This window comes from Mesoplodon bidens (genome assembly GCF_964165515.1).
Source record: "Mesoplodon bidens genome assembly, chromosome: 3".
NCBI lineage: Eukaryota > Metazoa > Chordata > Mammalia > Artiodactyla > Ziphiidae > Mesoplodon > Mesoplodon bidens.
Window position 1 is genome coordinate 56077706 of NC_138178.1, and position 18608 is coordinate 56096313.

The following is an 18608-nucleotide window of genomic DNA, read 5'->3' on the forward strand; positions in this document are numbered from 1 at the left end:
ATCTTTTATCTCATTAAGCTCTTTATTCACATCTTATTTCTTCAAGTTTTATAGAACTGGAATTATTGGTCAAAAGGGCTTTTTTTTTCAAAGGCTTTAAAAATACATTCCCAATCTGCTCTCAGAAAAGGTTGCCCAATTTAAAGTCTCATCAGCACTGAACACCCATCTCCCTGTACCCTCGTCAGTAGACTAGTACTGTGTATTACCGTTTTATATGTACCTTTCTATTTGCCTGTTCCTCAGGCGCAAGGAGTCTCTTGACAAGTTGTCTATTCCTCGACGCTGCCTCTAGAAATAAGAAGGGGTCCTTTTCTTTATTCGTTTTATTACTTCATCTCCATCAACGTGACTCGGCCCGTGGGCTACAGTCACCCCAGCGGAGGAGACCGCGTGGCGACCAACTGGGTCCAGGTCGCCTCTCTTCCCGGTGGGTCCACCTGGGTGCGTCTGTGCGGCAGAGGGCGCGGTGGAGCCAGCGCCGGACCCCACCCCCAGGGTAGCACGCCGCGCCCCGTGACGTATTTCCGCGTCATCTGCCGCCGAGGCGTGTTCTCATTGGCTGCCGCCGAGGCAAAAGGGGCGGAGCCGAGTGGGAGTGAGGAAAACGTAGCTGCCCGGGGGTGGGGCGGGGGGGGGCAAGGCTTCCACCTTCCCTATCCCTCCCCACCCCTCCCCCGCCCTCCAGTCCCTCTGGGACTACTTCGCCGAGTGGCTTGGAACGCGGCAGTGGCGGCGGCGCACTTTCCCGGGCTGTGGCTGGAGCAGCGCTGTGGTGCGCGCGCGGCGGTGCCCCTCGAGCCCCGGGGACCGGTGGACTGAGGGAGAGCGGGAGGGAATCCCGGGGCTGCGGTGCTGCGCCGGCGGGGAAGCCCTTCGGTTCCCTGTGAGCCGAGCAAGTGGGGCGGGGGTCTCCCGAGACCGCCACTGGCCCCTCGGCCCTGACGGGACCGCGCAGAGCGCGCCCCCCGAAGGCAGCCCCCGGGCCCGCGGCCCTGACTTGGCCCCGCGCGGCGGGCGCGGGGCAGCTCAGAGGGAGGAAGCAAGAGGGGCCGCCCTCCCCTCGGAGTTGCGAGCGCCTTCCCCGGGTCCAAAATGCCCAAGAAGAAGCCGACGCCCATCCAGCTGAACCCGGCCCCCGACGGCTCCGCGGTTAACGGGACCAGCTCAGCGGAGTAAGTCTGGGGGGAGGCGAGCACCGGGCCGAGCTGGGGAGGCCGGGGTCCTGGCACAGGAGCCGAGTCGGGTGTGCGCGGCGCGCGGGGCTCCGCTCGGGTCGTCACGTACGTCTTGGGCTGCCAGGCGCGAGGAACTCCCGGCCGCAGAGGTATCGGTGACTAAGCACTGATAGTGCGCCTAACTCAAGACCAGTCAGTGGACCCAACGAGTCGCGATGCCCCCATCCCCACCCCTTTCCCGACCCTTTCAGCCATCCCTGATCTCTGGTCATCTTCCTTCTCCCTAAAAAGTAAAAACCGGTTCATCGCCCGCCCCCTACCCAGCTCTTTCCCCCCAGATCCTCTGCAATTCTGGCCTGTAACCGGGAGAAGGGAGCAGATGTCTTGGAAAAATTAAGATCGCATCTGCGTCTTTGAGACCAACTCGATATAGAGTGTGGAGTTGGGACCTGTGAGCAGTCCTCACCTTCGTACCTGACACCTGTGGGCTGGGAGTGCCTAGTTGCGGCAGCGGGGGCATGTGTACACCGACATCACAGTGGATTTTCGCTTGTCGACTTTGGGGGCTCTCACTTCTTGGCCTTGCTGGAAACTCTTGTCTCGAAGGGAGCGGTTTTTCTTTTCTTCATCTGACTTTTTATTCATTCATTCGTTAAATCTCATCATTGTCTCTCCTGGCTGTTCCTTACTTGACCATAAGCCCTGACTTTCGATCTGAGACATGACACCATGGTCTTGGAAATCACACACAAGGTGCTCCATCTCTTCAGCTTACAGTGTTGCTCACAAACCAGTACTTTGTTTCATTAAACAATGATGCGGCTGTTTCATGGATGTTTCTGAGTTCCCACAACTCTTTTGCGTCCTGGGTAAGGGACAAGACTACCTGAGGGAGAAAGACCCAGCGAGCTGGAGAAATAACCAGAAAAGATTTAGTTCTTAATCTCTTACCTGCACACTGGAGACTTTAGGAAGCCAGCTGATGAAATGAATAGATTAGGCTTGATCTTCTGCCCTTTGGTGATTTCTGTAACCTTCCTTTGACTCTTTCAATTTTAATAGCCTGGTGACCTGTTGGCTTGATGGCTCTGTCCATCCCTGTAATGATCACAAGGCCAGTGGTGGACAGACCTGTGATGTGAGCTCAACCACATTCCTCAGACAAACGCCTTTCTTTTTTAAAAAAAATTTAATTAATTAATTTTTGGCTGCATTGGGTCTTTGTTGCTGCGCACAGGCTTTCTCTAGTTGCGGTGAGCGGGGGCTACTCTTCATTGCAGAGCACGGGCTCTAGGCGCTCCGGCTTATTTGCTCCGCTGCATGTGGGATCTTCCCAGACCAGGGCTTGAACCCTTGTCTCCTGCATTGGCAGGCGGATTCTTAACCACTGCCACCAGGGAAGTCCCCGAACTCCTTTCAATACTGTAGTGTCTGTTTTGCATGATATTAACTTGTACAGGTTAGTGGATTACTTTGCAAAGATTGGTTCAGTTTTAGTGTACAGAATTTTATCCCCTTAAAATAGTATGAAAGCCCCCCAGGGCAGGGAAGGACAGGACAAATTTTTAATGTTGTGGCCTGATCATCGTGCTCCCGTTTGATTTGGAGGAGGGTACTGAGTGGAAGTACCTTCTGTTGTTAATTGTGACACCACTGCTGTGTTCTTGCAAAGGGGAGGAGTTTCGTTATAAGAAAACAATACAGGGAGGAAAAGAAGAAACTCTTCTGGAGTTGGTGGCAGATACGCTTGGGTGGGACTGGGAGATTCTAAACAGTGGTTAAGAGGTTGGATTCTATGGCTTCCCTGGTGGCGCAGTGGTTGAGAGTGCGCCTGTTGAGAGTCTGCCTGCCGATGCAGGGAACACGGGTTCGTGCCCCGGTCCGGGAAGATCCCACATGCCGCGGAGCGGCTGGGCCCGTGAGCCATGGACGCTGAGCCTGCGCGTCCGGAGCCTGTGCTCTGCAACGAGGGAGGCCACAACAGTGAGGGGCCCGCGTACCGCAAGAGGTTGGATTCTAGAGTCAGGCTAAGTTTGTGGTTTTGTGACCTGGGACAAATCTCTCTCAGGCTTAGGTTTAGTTTTTTCATCTGTGAAAATGGGTCTAATGATAGAACCTATTTAGAGTAGTTGTGAAGATTAAATGAGCTAATAGTAGGAAACCTTCCATGAATGTTAGCTGCTGGTACCTTTGTTACTGGGTAGAGAAGGCTGAAGGAAGCTAGAAGGTAGTTTCCAGTCATGGGGGTGGATATGTGTGTTAAGGTGCCTTAGCTTCTGGATAAACGACTCTCCCTTGCTCAGTTTTCTGTGCCATGTGCACCTACCTCCGTGACTCATTGCTGTATTACAATAGGAGGCATCTCTGTGTAGGCTGCCTGAGACAAACAGGGACTGTTCCCCTACGTTTCCTGCCACTAATGGGGGGAAAGCTGTATACATCTACATCTTTCACCTTTTTCAGGCAAAGCTGATGTACTCATGATTTCTGTGATTAGACCAGGGCACAATTTTGAACATTATCATACAGTGTAAACGAAAGATAAAAATCCATTGACATTAAAGAACTCTTGGTACTAAATTGGCAAGGTTGCTTCTCTGTGGCTTTCTAGCACCTTGAGACTGGTCTCTAACATAGCACTTACCCCTTTCAGATAGTGCTGGGTTATGTGGGACCTGATGTCTATCTATGCAAGTTCTGGGGGTCCTTGAAGAAAAAGAATGCAAAAATATTTCTTCTGCAAGTTTGTAAAAATATATGAGCATATTGCAAGGGTGCCAAGTTAGAATGAAATAAATTGGAAATAAGATCATATCATTTCCCTGTTTAAAATGTTCTCATGGTTTCATTGCAGTTAGAATAAAATCCAAACTCCTTATATTGGGCTATGAGCCTGCTGCTATCCCCCTCCTGCCTGCCCCCCACTCCATCTCTTTAACCACATTTCCTGCTGCTCCTTTCCTCCGTTACACTGGTCCTCTTTCACTTCCTCCACGGGATGGTCCATACTCCCTCCAGACCCTTGCACATGCTGTTCCCTTTGCCTGGAATGAATCATCTCTTCCTGTTCCCAAGCTAGGAAGGAAGCAATCTTCACCTCTCTGCATAAATGTCATTTCCTCCGAGTTGTTCACAGACCACCTAATCTAAAGTAGGTCTCTCTTTCTCATGTCACCTGATTTTTTAATGATATTTCTTCACTGTCCATAATCTTTTTTAGGGTATTTTAAATATTTCTCTCTTCTGTACACCATAAACTATAAGCATAGGACTGCCCTTTTTGGATTCACTGTTCTGTAAGTAGTACCTAGAATAGTACCTGGCACATAATAAGTGCACAAATGTTTGTGGAGTGAATCAGTGAGTGAATGAAATTTCTAATATTTTCACGTGTTTAACAAACCTTTTAATACCTTTTCATTTTTTTCTCTTACTTTCCCCTTTACTCTCATTCCCCCTTCCCCATTTCCCTTTTTTTCACAGGCACCATCTCACCCACTCTAGGTTATTTAATATATGGTCTTATATTTCCACCCGTTTGTTGGCTATATGTGTGCCTTTGGGAGGTATTCAATAGATAGTATCGTTTTGTGTGCTTAGAGTGCTGAATGATATTGTACTATTATTCAGCCTTAAAAGAGAAGGGAATCCTGCCATTTGTGACACCATGGATGGACCTGGAGGACAGTATGCTAAATGAAATAAGCCAGACACAGAAAGAAAAATACTGCACGATCTCAATTTATATGTGGAACCTAAAAAAGTGGAATACATAGAAGCAGAGAGTAGATAGGTGGTTAACCAGGGGTGGGGAGGTGGGGGAAATGGGGAGATGTTCGTCAGAGGATACAAAGTTGCAGTTAATAGGAAGAATAAGTCTAGAGATCTAATGCTTAGCATGATTACTACAGTTAATAATACTGTATTGAATACTGGACATTCGCTAAGAGAGTAGATTTCAGGTGCTCTTGTCACACACACACAAAATAGTAACTTTGTGAGGAGGTGTGTATGTTAATTAGCGTGTCTGAAATAATCATTTCACTGTGTGTGTATTGAATCATCATGTTGTGCACCTTAATTATATTCATTTTTTATTAAAAATCCTATTGTGCTATAAATCTACATCAGTTGGGATAGACTAGAAAATCTCAGTAGTTTGACATGCTTGCAGGTCAGTGGGAGGCTCTGTTGATTGGATTCCATCAGGGACTCAGGCTGACGGACACACCATGTCTGAAATATGCTTAATGAAAAGGGAATCTTGTGAACCACTTTCTGGCTTTTAAAGTTTCTGCCCAGGAGTGATACATGTCACTTTTGCTCCCATTTTTGTAAAGCAAGTCACATGGCCATGTTGACCTTCAAAGGGGGCAGGGGCCTTCTTGGAAGGAGGATAATCAACAATATTCGAACAGAAGCAATGACCACCCTAAACTTTTATTTCAGTTTCTTTTTTTTTAACCAAACACCATGTTTCTGTGCTCTGTTCATGCTGTTATACGTGTATCTCGTTCATTATTTCTCTTGGTTGCAGAGCAGTCAGTCTTGTGCATGTACCACATTTTACTTATTATTCCCCTAGAGAAGACAATTGTGTTGTTTCCAACCCCTTGCTGCCTCAAACAGTGCAGCCATCGCCATCCTTGTACGCGACTCCTTTTGGACTCTTGTAAGGGTTCCCTGTGGAATGTACTCAGAAATGGGATTGCTGAGTCTTAGGGTACCTTGCCTCTCCTTCCATGATAAGGCACATACTTAATCTCTTTCTTTGTGTTTTAAAGAACGCTTTTAATCTCCACAAGGAGAAGTGTGAGCCCTGAGTAGAATTCGTGGTGGCAATGCAGGGTACTTTCTGAGTCCTCACTTTTTCTTTGACCTTAGGCAAGTCCTTTGTACTTTCTCTCTTTTAGTTTCCTGATCTGTAGAGTGAGGATGAGAATGGTCTACCAAATCTTTGCCTTAGTGGCCTACGAGGCCCTGCCTGATCAGGTTCTTAGTTTTCCTCCACTGTCCCCTTCACTTATGTGCTCCAGCCATGCTGTTCTCTGTGCTGTTCCACAGTCGGTTGGGCACATTCCTATCTCAGAGCTTTTGCTATTCCCTCTGCCTAGAATTCTCTTCTGCCAAATACCCACGTGACTTGCTCCCTCACTTCCTTCGGCCCTCTGCTCGAATGTCTCTTCGCAGAGACCATCCCTGATCACTCTCTGTCATGCTCTACTCCTTTATCTTGCCCTATTTTTCTTCATAGCACTTATCACTAACTAATGTTGCATTGTCCATAAATATTTCTCTACACTCACCCCGCCCCCACTAAAATGTATGCTTCGTGAAGGTGAGGGCTTGGTTTGTTCCTTGCTCAGTGAGTAGATCAGTATCTGGCCCATAGAAGGTACTCAGTAGATACCTGTTGATTAAATGATTGAACCATTCCTACCTTGAAGGAGTATCAGGAAGATTAAATAAGATAACACATACAGAAGTGCTTTGAAGGCCATATGGTGCTGAATAAACAAGAAGGTGTATTGCTTGGCCTTGGCAGCATCTACAGCTTTTGGATTTGGGGCTGAAACCCCCAGACTTAATTATTGCATTCAGAGCATCGTTCATAGCATCAGCAGTTTCTGCCATGTTTGTAGGGACACACATCTGTTAGTGTGAAGGTCCTTAAGGAAGGGGACAGAAACATTGAGACAGGTTGTTGTGCTTTTGGGGGATCTCTTATGGTCTTACCTGGGATGTACACCGTGATAACTAGAAGCTTTTGAAGTGGTTTTAACTGATTTTGTAGTTCTGAACTTGGATGCTTCTGGTTTGTTGCTGCAATAACTAATACTGGCACAGTCTTTTGAGAACAACTTCAGGTGAAAAGTAGGGCCAGCTGAAGCCCGTGTCCTTGGGAAGAATGTCTCTGCTGTTGTTTCAGCAGATACAGAAATGGCAAAAAGTTTCATAAAGATGACTTAGCCTAGGGCAAGGAGATGTGTGGGGTGCTTGTTTGAACATAAACACGTACAACATTTTACTTTCACTTACTTATGCATCTTTGAAAGAAAGGGAGAGAGTACTTCAGTAGAGCTACCCATCCAGCTTGATTTTTCTCTGCCTGATCCCTTTATTGTCCTCCCGTTGCCCCAGCATACTGCTTCTTACCTCTGTCCAGTCTTGCTCACATGGTTTCCTTTGTCTGGAATGCCCTCCTCCACTTTCCTGTGTGATTTTATTTTTGTCTTGTATTTGCCACCACACTTTCGGTGAGGGGAGGGACCATGACTATCTTGTATACTGATATTTCCCCAGCGTCTAGCCCAGTGCCTGGAATGAATGAATGCTGCCTATCTTTCAAGACTTAGCATAGAGTTCATCTCCCATGTAGCCTTTTCTGAGTAACTCCATGCTATTCTAGGATCTGAGTTTGAGACTTAGTTATGCCACTTCTTAATTGTTGACCTTTGGCATGTCATTTAACTTCACTGAGCCTTGGTTTTCCTCATTAGTAAAGGAAGGATGATAATATAACAAACCTGTGTGGGAAAGCGGGCAGGTGAGCATCATCCAAAATAATGTGTATGAAAGCACTTTATGATTGTTGGAATGCTGTCCAAATGGGAAGTGTAGTTAGTGGTGCCCGCTTTGGTTTCTTCCTTCTCAGCTATTGCCTTTTGTTCTTAATACCAAATTGCAAATGTTGATAAATCATGTTGATTTGGACATTTTATATGCTGCCTGTTATTTAAAGTTTAACCCAAACCTGCATCTAATCAAGCCTTGAGATCTAACTTCCTGTTTACAGCAAATACAGGGACGGAGAAACAAATTAAATGATACCAGGAGGAAACAAGCATACAAATTCAGGATGTGGAACATTCTCTAAGACAACTGACCCAGTCTCTTTAAAAAGTCAATGTCATGGGGGAAAAGTAGGGGAGTGGTGCTGTTTGAGAACTAAGAGACTAAGGAGACATGTCAACCAAATGTAATGCATGAACCTTGGTTGGGTACTGAAACAAAAAATGCGATAGCTGTAAGATGAATTCTTGGGACAATTAGGGAACTTTGAGTAGAGAATTATGGTTAATTTTTTAGATGTAATAATAGTATGATTATGTAGGAGAATGTTGTTGTTCATAGTTGATATGTGAAACTTACTTTGAAATGGTTCAGGAAAAAAATACACACACCCACATGGTAGATAAAGCAAACAGGGCAAAATTGTTCACAGTCGTTTAGTTGGCTAGTGTATGAGTTTCACTGTTCTATTCTTTCCATATTTCTGTGTTTGAAAAAATTCATAATACATTTTTAAAAAGTACCCAAGGATTAAAATTCAGCCTAAGCCTTATGCCCCTTTTAATGTTAACTCACATTTTCTCTCTCCCCTTTTGTATTCTGGCCTATATTGTGTAACAAACATCACATGAAATGCAATATCATTTTGAAGTCATACGCTTTCTTATTCTCTAAATGTTCCTTATGTGTCTTTTTTTCATTAATTTGCTTATGTGGGACCATACCTTTTTTTTTTTTTTTTTTTTTTTTTTTTGCGGTATGAGGGCCTCTCACTGTTGTGGCCTCTCCCGCTGCGGAGCACAGGCTCCGGACGCACAGGCTCAGCGGCCATGGCTCACGGGCCCAGCCGCTCCGCGGCACGTGGGATCTTCCCGGACCGGGGCACGAACCCGTGTCCCCTGCATCGGCAGGCGGACTCTCAACCACTGCGCCACCAGGGAAGCCCCGACCATACCTTTTTGAACCCCTGGGTCTACATCACTACACTCTTAATATAGTAAATCATTATTGGTAGATTGGAAAAAAACAAAATAATGTTTAAACAAAACAAACCACCACCAACAAAAAACCCTTCCTTGCGAGCTTCCCGCAGTCTGAATTGGTAGTTATTTCTACCACATCCATAGGAAGCACAGGTCAAGCAATGGTGAATCTTTCTGACATGTTGAGAAAACCTGGAGAACCCACAGACTGGGAAGAAGATGAGGTGAGCCTGAGAAGAAAGCTTAGCGTCCCAGTTTTGTTTCTTTTATTCCCTTCCAGAAGTTGCCAGTTTTGAAAAAATCATCTTGGTCTCTTTTGGCCACTTAATTGTGTTTTTTCTTCATGTCCTGTTCTTTGCTTGAAAGCCCATGAGAGCTGTTTGAAGGCTCACATACCTGTTTGCTAAGTTAACACCTCCCAGAATGAATTGCATTTTTGTTTTTAAAAGAGCAGGTGTTTTCTGAATCCTGGTGCAGGGCCTACTGCTAAAAATGCTGATCTCTGCCTCTCATTTCTTGGTGAAGCTCCCGGGGTATCCTGCTTTGAGTCAGATTAAGAAGAGGTTACATGGGGGTTGAAGAAAAATCGGACAAAGGTAGAGTGATTTCTTTTCCCCCCAACTCCTTTTTGCATATTCGCCTGCTCAAGTACAACTTTAAAAGAAAATTGAATGTATCAACACCTCTTTAAAGAAAGAACCTCAGACATTAAATTTTCCAGTTTAACTTTTGGTTATTCCATTATATGCATATATAGATAGCTGTGATCAGTTGATGGGTCTCTCTTCCCCCCCCCATTTTTACACATAGACATAATTCTAATGCTTATCATTTATTTTTGGCTAAAGAATAGGATTTGGCTTCACAAATGACACTTTGTTGATTATTTAGGTGGCTTTCAAAATTTTATTTTATTTTTTTTTGGTTTTTTTTTTTTTTTGGTTTTTTTTTGCGGTACGCGGGCCTCTCACCGCTGTGGCCTCTCCCGTTGCGGAGCACAGGCTCCGGACGCGCAGGCCCAGCGGCCACGGCTCACGGGCCCAGCCGCTCCGCGGCATGCGGGATCCTCCCGGACGGGGCACAAACCCGCCTCCCCTGCATCGGCAGGCGGACTCCCAACCACTGCGCCACCAGGGAAGCCCCAAAATTTTATTATTTATTGTTACTCTTATGAATGTTTTAAACCCATTTGTTTTGTTCTTTGAGATTAATTCATACACAGAATCAGAGGCAATGAACCATGTTACGGCTTTTGTTACATATTAACTGAATATGTTCCATAAAGAGACAGAACCAATTTACAATGTATGTTTGAACTGGTCCCTCAAGCTTCAGGAAGTTGGCTTTTTGTTTTTTTTGAAGTTTAGTGATTTTTTTTTTTTAAGAGGGGGAGGACATATTACAAGCAAATGATCCTCATTTCAGTTCCTTCTTTTTCTTTCTTTTTTTTCCTAAATAAATTTATTTATTTATTTTTGGCTGTGTTGGGTCTTTGTTGCTGTGTGCGGGCTGTCTCTAGTTGTGGTGAGCGGGGGCTACTCTGTTGCGGTGCGCGGGCTTCCCATTGTGGCTTCTCTTGTTGCGGAGCACGGGCTCTAGGCGCGCGGACTTCAGTAATTGTGGCACGTGGACTCGGTTGTTGTGGCTTGTGGGCTCTAGAGCTCAAGCTCAGTAGTTGTGACACACCGGCTTAGTTGCTCCGCGGCATGTGGGATCTTCCTGGGCCAGGGCTTGAACCCATGTGCCCTGCATTGGCAGGCATATTCTTTTCTTTTTTTTTTTTTGCGGTACGCGGGCCTCTCACTGCTGTTGTGGCCTCTCCCGTTGCGGAGCACAGGCTCCGGACGCACAGGCCCAGCGGCCATGGCCCACGGGCCCAGCCGCTCCGCGGCATGTGGGATCCTCCCGGACCGGGGCACGAACCCGCGTCCCCTGCATCGGCAGGCGGACCCCAAACCACTGCGCCACCAGGGAAGCCCGGCAGGCATATTCTTAACCACTGCGCCACCAGGGAAGACTTAGTGATATTGTTTTGATAGTTTAATAGGACTCCTCCTCAGTCTGCTTTACTTTAATTGTTTGCCAGTCTGTATTTTTGAAATGGGATTATTTTCTGTATTTCATCGATTCAATCTAAACTAACATTTAATGAATGCTTACCAAATGTAATTTGCTATGCTGGATGCTGTAGGTGGTAAGATTGTTTTTGCCTCCAAGGATCTTAAAATCTCGTATGGGAGGGGAGGGAGAGGTTGCAAGGACACAAGAAGAAGGAAACAGATGGCTGCAGAGTAAGAAAAGTGCCCCAGGAGAAGAGGTACAAAAAAAATACTGTCAGAGATCATTGAGAGGAGGAAGAATGCACATCCAGTGGGGAAGATTAGGAGAGCCTTCACAGAGGAGATGACATTTGAGCTGGGTCTTGAAGGATGGCTAGGATTTCCATGGGAATGGGGGAGAGGGGGCATGGCAGGAAGAGAGCTCAGGATGAGCAACTTCACACAAGTGGGAAAGCTTGGGATGTGTGGAGGAGCCGGCAAGTAGTTTAGTGTGCTGGGTGCATCGCTGCGGGTAGCAGGAGATGAAGCTGGAGAGGTAGGTGGGATGGTTTTGTGGTATCAGCTGAACATTTTGAAAAGTTTCATGCGAACTTTTCTTCTCCTCTGACCGTTCTTTAATAGATACATCTATATAGCTTTGATGTGCTTTGTATTTTATTTATTTTTTGTTAGTTCATGTCTTTTATTAGCCAGTACACAGTTACTTGTCTTCTGGTTTGTTGAAGCAATAGATCAGTGTGCTTTGTATTTTAAAGTTTTATAAATTATGTGGCTACTACATTGTCCCACTGCAATGTTTTCCTTTTATATTGTATTACCTAGGAAAAAATATTTTTTTATTTTGCAAAGCATGCCTTTTGTATGGTGTAGGCTACTTTTCTTTAGTATTAAGACATCTATCATCACTTCATAACTAATAGGAATATGGGGCTTCATTTTCTTCTAGACTTTTCTGCCCCTTATATGGTCCCATCTAAGATTAATTAATGTTCTTGGTGTGAGGTATGGGTCTATGTTAATTTTTCTACATAGTGAGTTCTAATATCTTCATGCAGTTTATTAAATAGGATTTTTATCTGTTGTATTTTCAGGTTTACTTTTATTTGGTCTTTATGGTATTTTTATCTCTTTCCAAAATTTCTTTTTAACTCTTATGTAGTTTTGATAGTCTTTTTTTTTCCCTTTTCTTTTTTTTTTGCGGTACGCGGGCCTCTCACTGTTGTGGCCTCTCCCGTTGCGGAGCACAGGCTCCAGACGCGCAGGCTCAGCGGCCATGGCTCACAGGCCCTGCCGCTCCGCGGCATGTGGGATCTTCCCAGACCGGGGCCCGAACCTGTGTCCCCTGCATCGGCAGGCGGACTCTCAACCACTGTGCCACCAGGGAAGCCCTTCCCTTTTCTTAAATTGGGTAGGGTTAAAGAAAACTTTAAGAATTGTCATGGTTTATCTTTCCATTTATTAATGTCTCCTCCTCTTTTCCTGTTATGGTTTTATAGTTTCTTTTGAATAACTCTCTTGTGTCCTAAGTTAATATTTCAAATACCTAACGTTTTGATGCTGTTGTGATTGAACATTTTTAAATTTGTGTTTTCCATCTTGACTGTGGTTTGATTTGTATGAATTGTTTATATCCTGCAGCTTTTTAAAATTCACCTATTACATCTAGTAATTTTTTTTTTTTTTTTTTGGCTGCACTGCGCGGCACGCGGGATCTTAGTTCCCCGACCAGGGCTGGAACCCATGCCCCCTGCAGTGGAAACACAGAGTCTTAACCACTGGACTGCCAGGGAAGTCCCATATATCTAGTAATTTTTTGATTGAATATCAGTATTTCTAGATTTACTAGTGTCATCTGCAAAACATAACTTAATTCTTCCCTCTCAATACCATTTCTATTTTATAGCCATCTCAGCTTGCATTGCTCTCAATAGCAGTTCTCATGTCCCAGGGGACCACTTTTAAGTATAATGAGGCTTCCCAGGGACCTTGTGGGCCAGGGGCTTTTCTGCTCTCTCCAAGGAGTCATGAAAATAGGAAGCAGCCGCCCAGCTTTATAGAAGCAGAGCCTATTAGGGCTGGATGGGACCTTACGGGTCCTCCAGCCCTCTGACTCCTTTTGCAAGATGAGGAAACCAGACGGGGGGGTGGGGGGAGCAGCGGGGAGAACTTGCTGGGAGTTCACACAGCTGGAGTGGAAGAAGGTGCTTGAACTTTTATCCCAACTCAGACATATTTTTACTTGGGATGCTTACTTGGTTTGAAAATTTTCCAAGTTTACCTGACACTGAATTTTGGTAACTTTACCTAGTACTCTTAAAAATTTTTTAAAACCTCTTTTCAAGTAATAATCTGAAACACTGGAAAAGGCTATCCCTCTATATCACCACTCTCCTAAGGTGTTTGAGGGAAAAGGGAATGAGGAAATGGGGGAAGGAAAGGGTATTTTATTTTAGTCCAGGATCCTTAGTAGGAAGGCCTATTTTTAAGTTTCATAATGTCAGTTTTTAAAGCAGTGGTTTTCAAAATAACCACAGACAAAAGTCCCTGTGAAATGATCACCTTTCTAGACTTGACCTGTTTTAAGTTTACCTGTTACCAAGAAAGGTTCAGAATTTCAAATGCTATTAAGTGCATTTACTTTTCAGAAAAAATGGAACAATTGAGTTGAGTGAATGATCCACATGAGTTCCAGATTCCAGTCAAATCTTGAAATTTGGGGAGTTGTGAGGAGAAGACAAGACTAATCAGCCACATTGTCGTACTTACAGGTTGTCTGGATCCAGGTTCATTACGTTTCTTTATTGAGTTATAACTTACATATCCAGGTTATTTTTTAAAAATTAGATTAGACCCTCACCACATTTGAGAGTTCATAGTCGAAATTATTTGCCCTGTTTGATTTCATATCATCCTTCAGTAAATAATCCTTCAAGAATGTCCTTGTTGGGGGAGGCCTCAGAAGTTAGCAGGAATTCCAAGCTAACTGTAAACCTTTTGTCTAATGGCTTACTCAAATCCAGATCGAAATCCTACCAAAATGCTAGCCTGTATTTCAGCTCTTCTCTCTCTCTCTCTCTCTGAGTCTGTGGAATGCTAGAAAAACAAGAAGAGGGTAGTTTAACATCCCAATAATTATTAACAATAGAAAATATATCCTGCTTATCTTAGGCATCCATTTGTGTCCACTGATAAAACTTGGACATTGGAGCCACGGAAAAGTTCTGTTCACCAAAGGAAGGACCAGTGGAACATTTGGACCAGGTTCATAGCACATTATATTAGTTTAGATAGGGCAACACTTTTATTATTTTACTAAAACACTCCTTCTAAAATATAGTCTTTTGCCTTGTTTTATTTTGGTAACTAAACTAACGCTGGGTTAGCCATAAATGTAGCTTGCTGCATTTTTATTTCTGAGTATTCTAAATCACTGAGCAATTATTTTAAAAAAGTCTTAAAGCATTTACAAATAAAAAGCTATAAAATATTGATTAGGGGAAGTCAAGGGGAGAGTTAGCGAGGAAAGTACCAGAAACCACTAACAGGTGTTTTGGCTGCACTGAACAAAGTTTCAGCTTGATAGGCAATGAGGGGGAAGGGTTTTGTGAATTCCTGAAATGTGAGGTGGAGGGGACACAGGGTAAGTCAGCAGTTCCGGAGGCACAGAGGACTTGGGTACTGGAGGCATGCCCCTAGCTGACGATCTGGAACAATTCCTGAGCAAGTGGCTTTCTTGAAAGATAAGCGCTTCATCTGTAGGACCCAGGCATGGGGTAATAAAGTATGGGTCCTAGATCAGGAAGGAACAGTAGGATGAAGGCAAAAGACATGAAACATCCCTGAAGGACATCATAACTGGAAAAATTGCTGTTTATTGAGGGCATATCTGATCTATTTTCATCCATTGTCTTGAATTTGCACTAAAAATCTGTGAGAAGGTCATAATATTCTATTGTACAGATAAGGAAAATGAAGTTTAGGGAAGTTAAGTAATTTGCACAAGGTTGCATAACTAGTAAGTGGTGGAACTAAGTTTAGAACCCAGGTCTGTCCTTCTCTAACACCCGTGCTTTTCCCACATAGCCCTCCAAAGATTGCATCAAATGCTGAAGGTCTTCTTAGAGCTACACTCACCAGAACTATAGCCACTAGCCACATGTAGCTATTTAAATTTTAATGAATTAAAATTAAATAAAGTTAAGAATCAGTTCCTCATTTACACTAGCCACACTTTGAGGACTCAGTGGCCATGTGTGGCTAGTGTTTACTGTATTGGACAGAGCAGATTACAGCATTTTCATCATTGCAGAAAATTCTATTAGCATCTAGAAGTCATCCAGTTTTACTCTTGTATTATTTTTGCCCCTTTATTTTGCAAAGGAGAGTATGAAGGACAAAGGAAGGAAGTAACTTGTTCAGTGTCATATATTTAATTAATCCAGGCCTTTGGACTTGTTGCCTGGTGGCTTTTCCTATGTTCCACCCTCTTCCTTAAACAAAATTAGCAGAATAGAGATGTGCAAAAGGAGTGACTCTTACTCTCTGAGCTTTGCCTGGCCTTCAAACTTAATTCTTCCTCCCAAAGTACAGTCCTGAGTTTTCCCAAGTTCAAAGGGCATGTTATGATTAATTTCCCCCAGGGAAATGAAGGATGTTTGTTGGAAAGGAATTCCATGCTTAATGTATGAAACAGCACTTTGATTCCCCTGGTTCTTTCTCTGCCTTCCTACCAAGAACTTTGTAATTGAACTTGCAGCTGCCAACCATTTGTCTTCCAAACAAGGCCAACTTCAAAACAGTTCAAATGACAGAGGTATATATACTTTGAATGCCAGCAGCTGCTTGTTATTTGCTGTTTATTCCAATGACATTTGTGTTAGGGTCAGATAGATTTAGATTATGACCAGAATTACAACCATAGATTTCTGACTTGTATGTTTAGAAGATTAAGATGTATTAACATTCATTTAACTGATACTTAGTACATATCTAATATATACCAGGCACTGGGCTGAGAGATGGACAAAAAGAAGTTTTGCTGAAAATTGGAAAAGATGCCAATGTTATTATGACTCAGTTGAATGCATTTTAAATTTTCTGAGTTTTATTGTCAGTATTTGCTATCCACATATCTACTATTTAGTCCTAAAATTCAGTAAAAAGCTCCAGTTTGGATCATAGCTTTGAAGTAAAGTGAAGAATCACATGGGAATGTCCTTTTAGTAGTTGCTATTAAAGACATTTAAATTATACACTCCACTGTTTAAATGATAGTCTAAAGTATATGTGTGTGTGCTTGGGGGGTGGGCATATGGGAACAAAACCAAGGCATTGTGCTGGGGTAATATTTTTAGGAAGCCTAAATGTGATGTTTGACTTCAGTCTGACTCATGGCTTAGAAAGTTGTCTTTCAGAAACTGAGAAATGAAAGTTTTGGGCTTTTTCCTATAGAAGGGTTAAAGTCACGTGCATGAGTATGCTCAGATTAAAAGCAAATCTGAATGTTGGCAAGGTGTCCAGGAGAGTGCCCTGTCTTCCCTGAGAGTGCAAAGGTAGGGGCAGCGAGGACTTTAAAGATGGTGGGGACAGCTGGAAGGGATCCCAGGGGGCTTTGACATCTGGTCTTTCTGTCTGAGATCATAGGGGCAGACGGGCGGGGGAGGCAGAGCACCCAGAGGTCTTCCTGTATTGTTTTTCAGAGTAGGGCCTGGTTTCTGGAAAGTTTTCATATCCTTGAGTCTGTCTCCACATCTGTAAAATGGGCACAACAACCCCTACCCAGCAGAAAGGATTCATATGTGTGTGTAAACTGCTTTTGATGACTAACTGGACTCATGATAAGAGCAGGACTAGATTCCCAGCCCAGGGTGCCTTATTTTCTATCAGACGAGAAGGAGAGAAAATTCCCACCTCCCAGAGAACTTCCAGTGATGAGGCTCTTCAGCTGTTCTTTATCCACACAGACTTAGAATAGAGACAACGCCGGGCATACTTGCAATTTCTGGGGATGTGCAGGAAGCAAAAGAATTATTTTCAGTGAAACAGGAGGCTGCAAAAGGTGCCTAGGAAACAACTGCCGCAGTACAGCCTAATATAGACTCCTCCCAGCTTCTCTAGGCCGCCATCTGCCTGGCAGGCACCACCCAGGAAGCTCAGCTTTCTTCTCCAAGAGTTTAAAGAGGATTTCCTGGGCTGTGTGTGTGTGTGTGTAGGAATAGGGAGGGATAGTCACTGATATAAAGGGAAGGTAACACTCCCTTCCTGTGGCACAAACCAGATGTTGAGGGTCAGTTCCAGGTAGATCTAAGGTTCAACTTCTCCTTCGTATTTCTTCCAAACACCTTCCTCAGTGGGCCCCGGCCTCTGCTCAGACTGTGTCTTATACTGGGGATTCCCTTCTCCACCTCCAGTGCATGTTGAAATCCTAATCTTGTTCAATTTATAGGTCAGCTCTTCTGTAAATCCACCACAGACTTGTCTCTCACCCCACGCCAGGTGGCGGTCATCTACTCCGCCTTCCAGAGCAGTCTGTACATATCCTGTCACGTGTTAGTTGTTTGCATAACTCTGTCCAGTTGGACTGGACTTGAGGAAGCCTGGGACCGGGTCCTGTTCATCATTATCTCCAGTGCACATCATGTTCCCTAGCATCTGGTTTGGTAAACTTGTGTTGAACGACTTAAGCCTTGAGATGGCAGAGGGCAGAAGATGCTCCTCTCCCAAGGTTGAGACTCTGCTGATCCCTGCGAAGTCTGACTTTGACTTAATGAGTGGTTGACTATTTTCACTTTATAATATCTTGGCACAAGAGGGTCGCAGTGTTGGTGGTAATCATAGCATTTGTTCTGCGAGGCTCTGTGTACTCTTTATTGTTTTTACATCTATTTATTTCCTCATTCAACCACATGAGGCAGGCGGGATGTGTGTTATCTCTACCCAGTAGATGAGGAAACTGATCCTGGTTAAGGGCCGTGTATGTCACATGGGCAGTTAAGTGCCTGTAGTTCTTTGTACTGCCTTTTCAGTCAATAGTCCCTTCCTAGCCCAGTGGGGAAACTGGCGGTGACATTCTGTGGTGTTTCCTCAGCCCCATGCCTGGCACAGAGGAAGGCTCAGGGAATGTATGGGGCCGGATGGATTGGCAAGCCTCTTTTGCATGCTGAGCTGAACACTTATCCCCAGCAACTGCTGGGCTCTTTGATGGATATGTGACATTGGTGACTGAATATACACGGCACCTGTGGCTTTTCACACTCTCCCCCCACGCCTCTCCAGGGATTGGGATAGGACAGATGGCCACAGACGCAAGATTCTCAGCTCTGCATCCTCTCTGCAAATCACATTTGGGGAAAAGTTAAGTTTGTGCAGTAATACAATTTCAGTAACATGGTTTCATACTGCTGGTAAGTACTTTAACACTCTGGATAAATCACACTTCAGCAGAACTCATTTGGGAAAAGAGTTTAATTTCACTGTAGGTGGCTGTGATCCCCACCCACCAGCCCTCCTGCGCCCCCCTAATAAATCTAGGCTGATAAGGTGAACGCAGCACTAGGCCAGGCTATTTCCAGACCCAGGATAGCATTATGTTACAT

General features: G+C 44.4%; 1 protein-coding gene across 2 annotated transcripts in view; it reads left to right on the forward strand.

The window, feature by feature from the left end:
- The first annotated feature begins 675 nt into the window (after window positions 1-675).
- Window positions 676-18608, forward strand: part of MAP2K1 (mitogen-activated protein kinase kinase 1) — a 79855-nt gene continuing 61922 nt past the window's right edge. The window contains exon 1 of one of the 2 annotated variants that reach the window (XM_081228517.1): window positions 676-1175. In XM_081228517.1, the coding sequence (XP_081084643.1) occupies window positions 1096-1175 (80 nt within the window). In that variant the 5' untranslated portion in view covers window positions 676-1095. The remainder of the gene's footprint in view (window positions 1176-18608) is intronic. The other variant, XM_081228518.1, reaches the window with a different exon arrangement.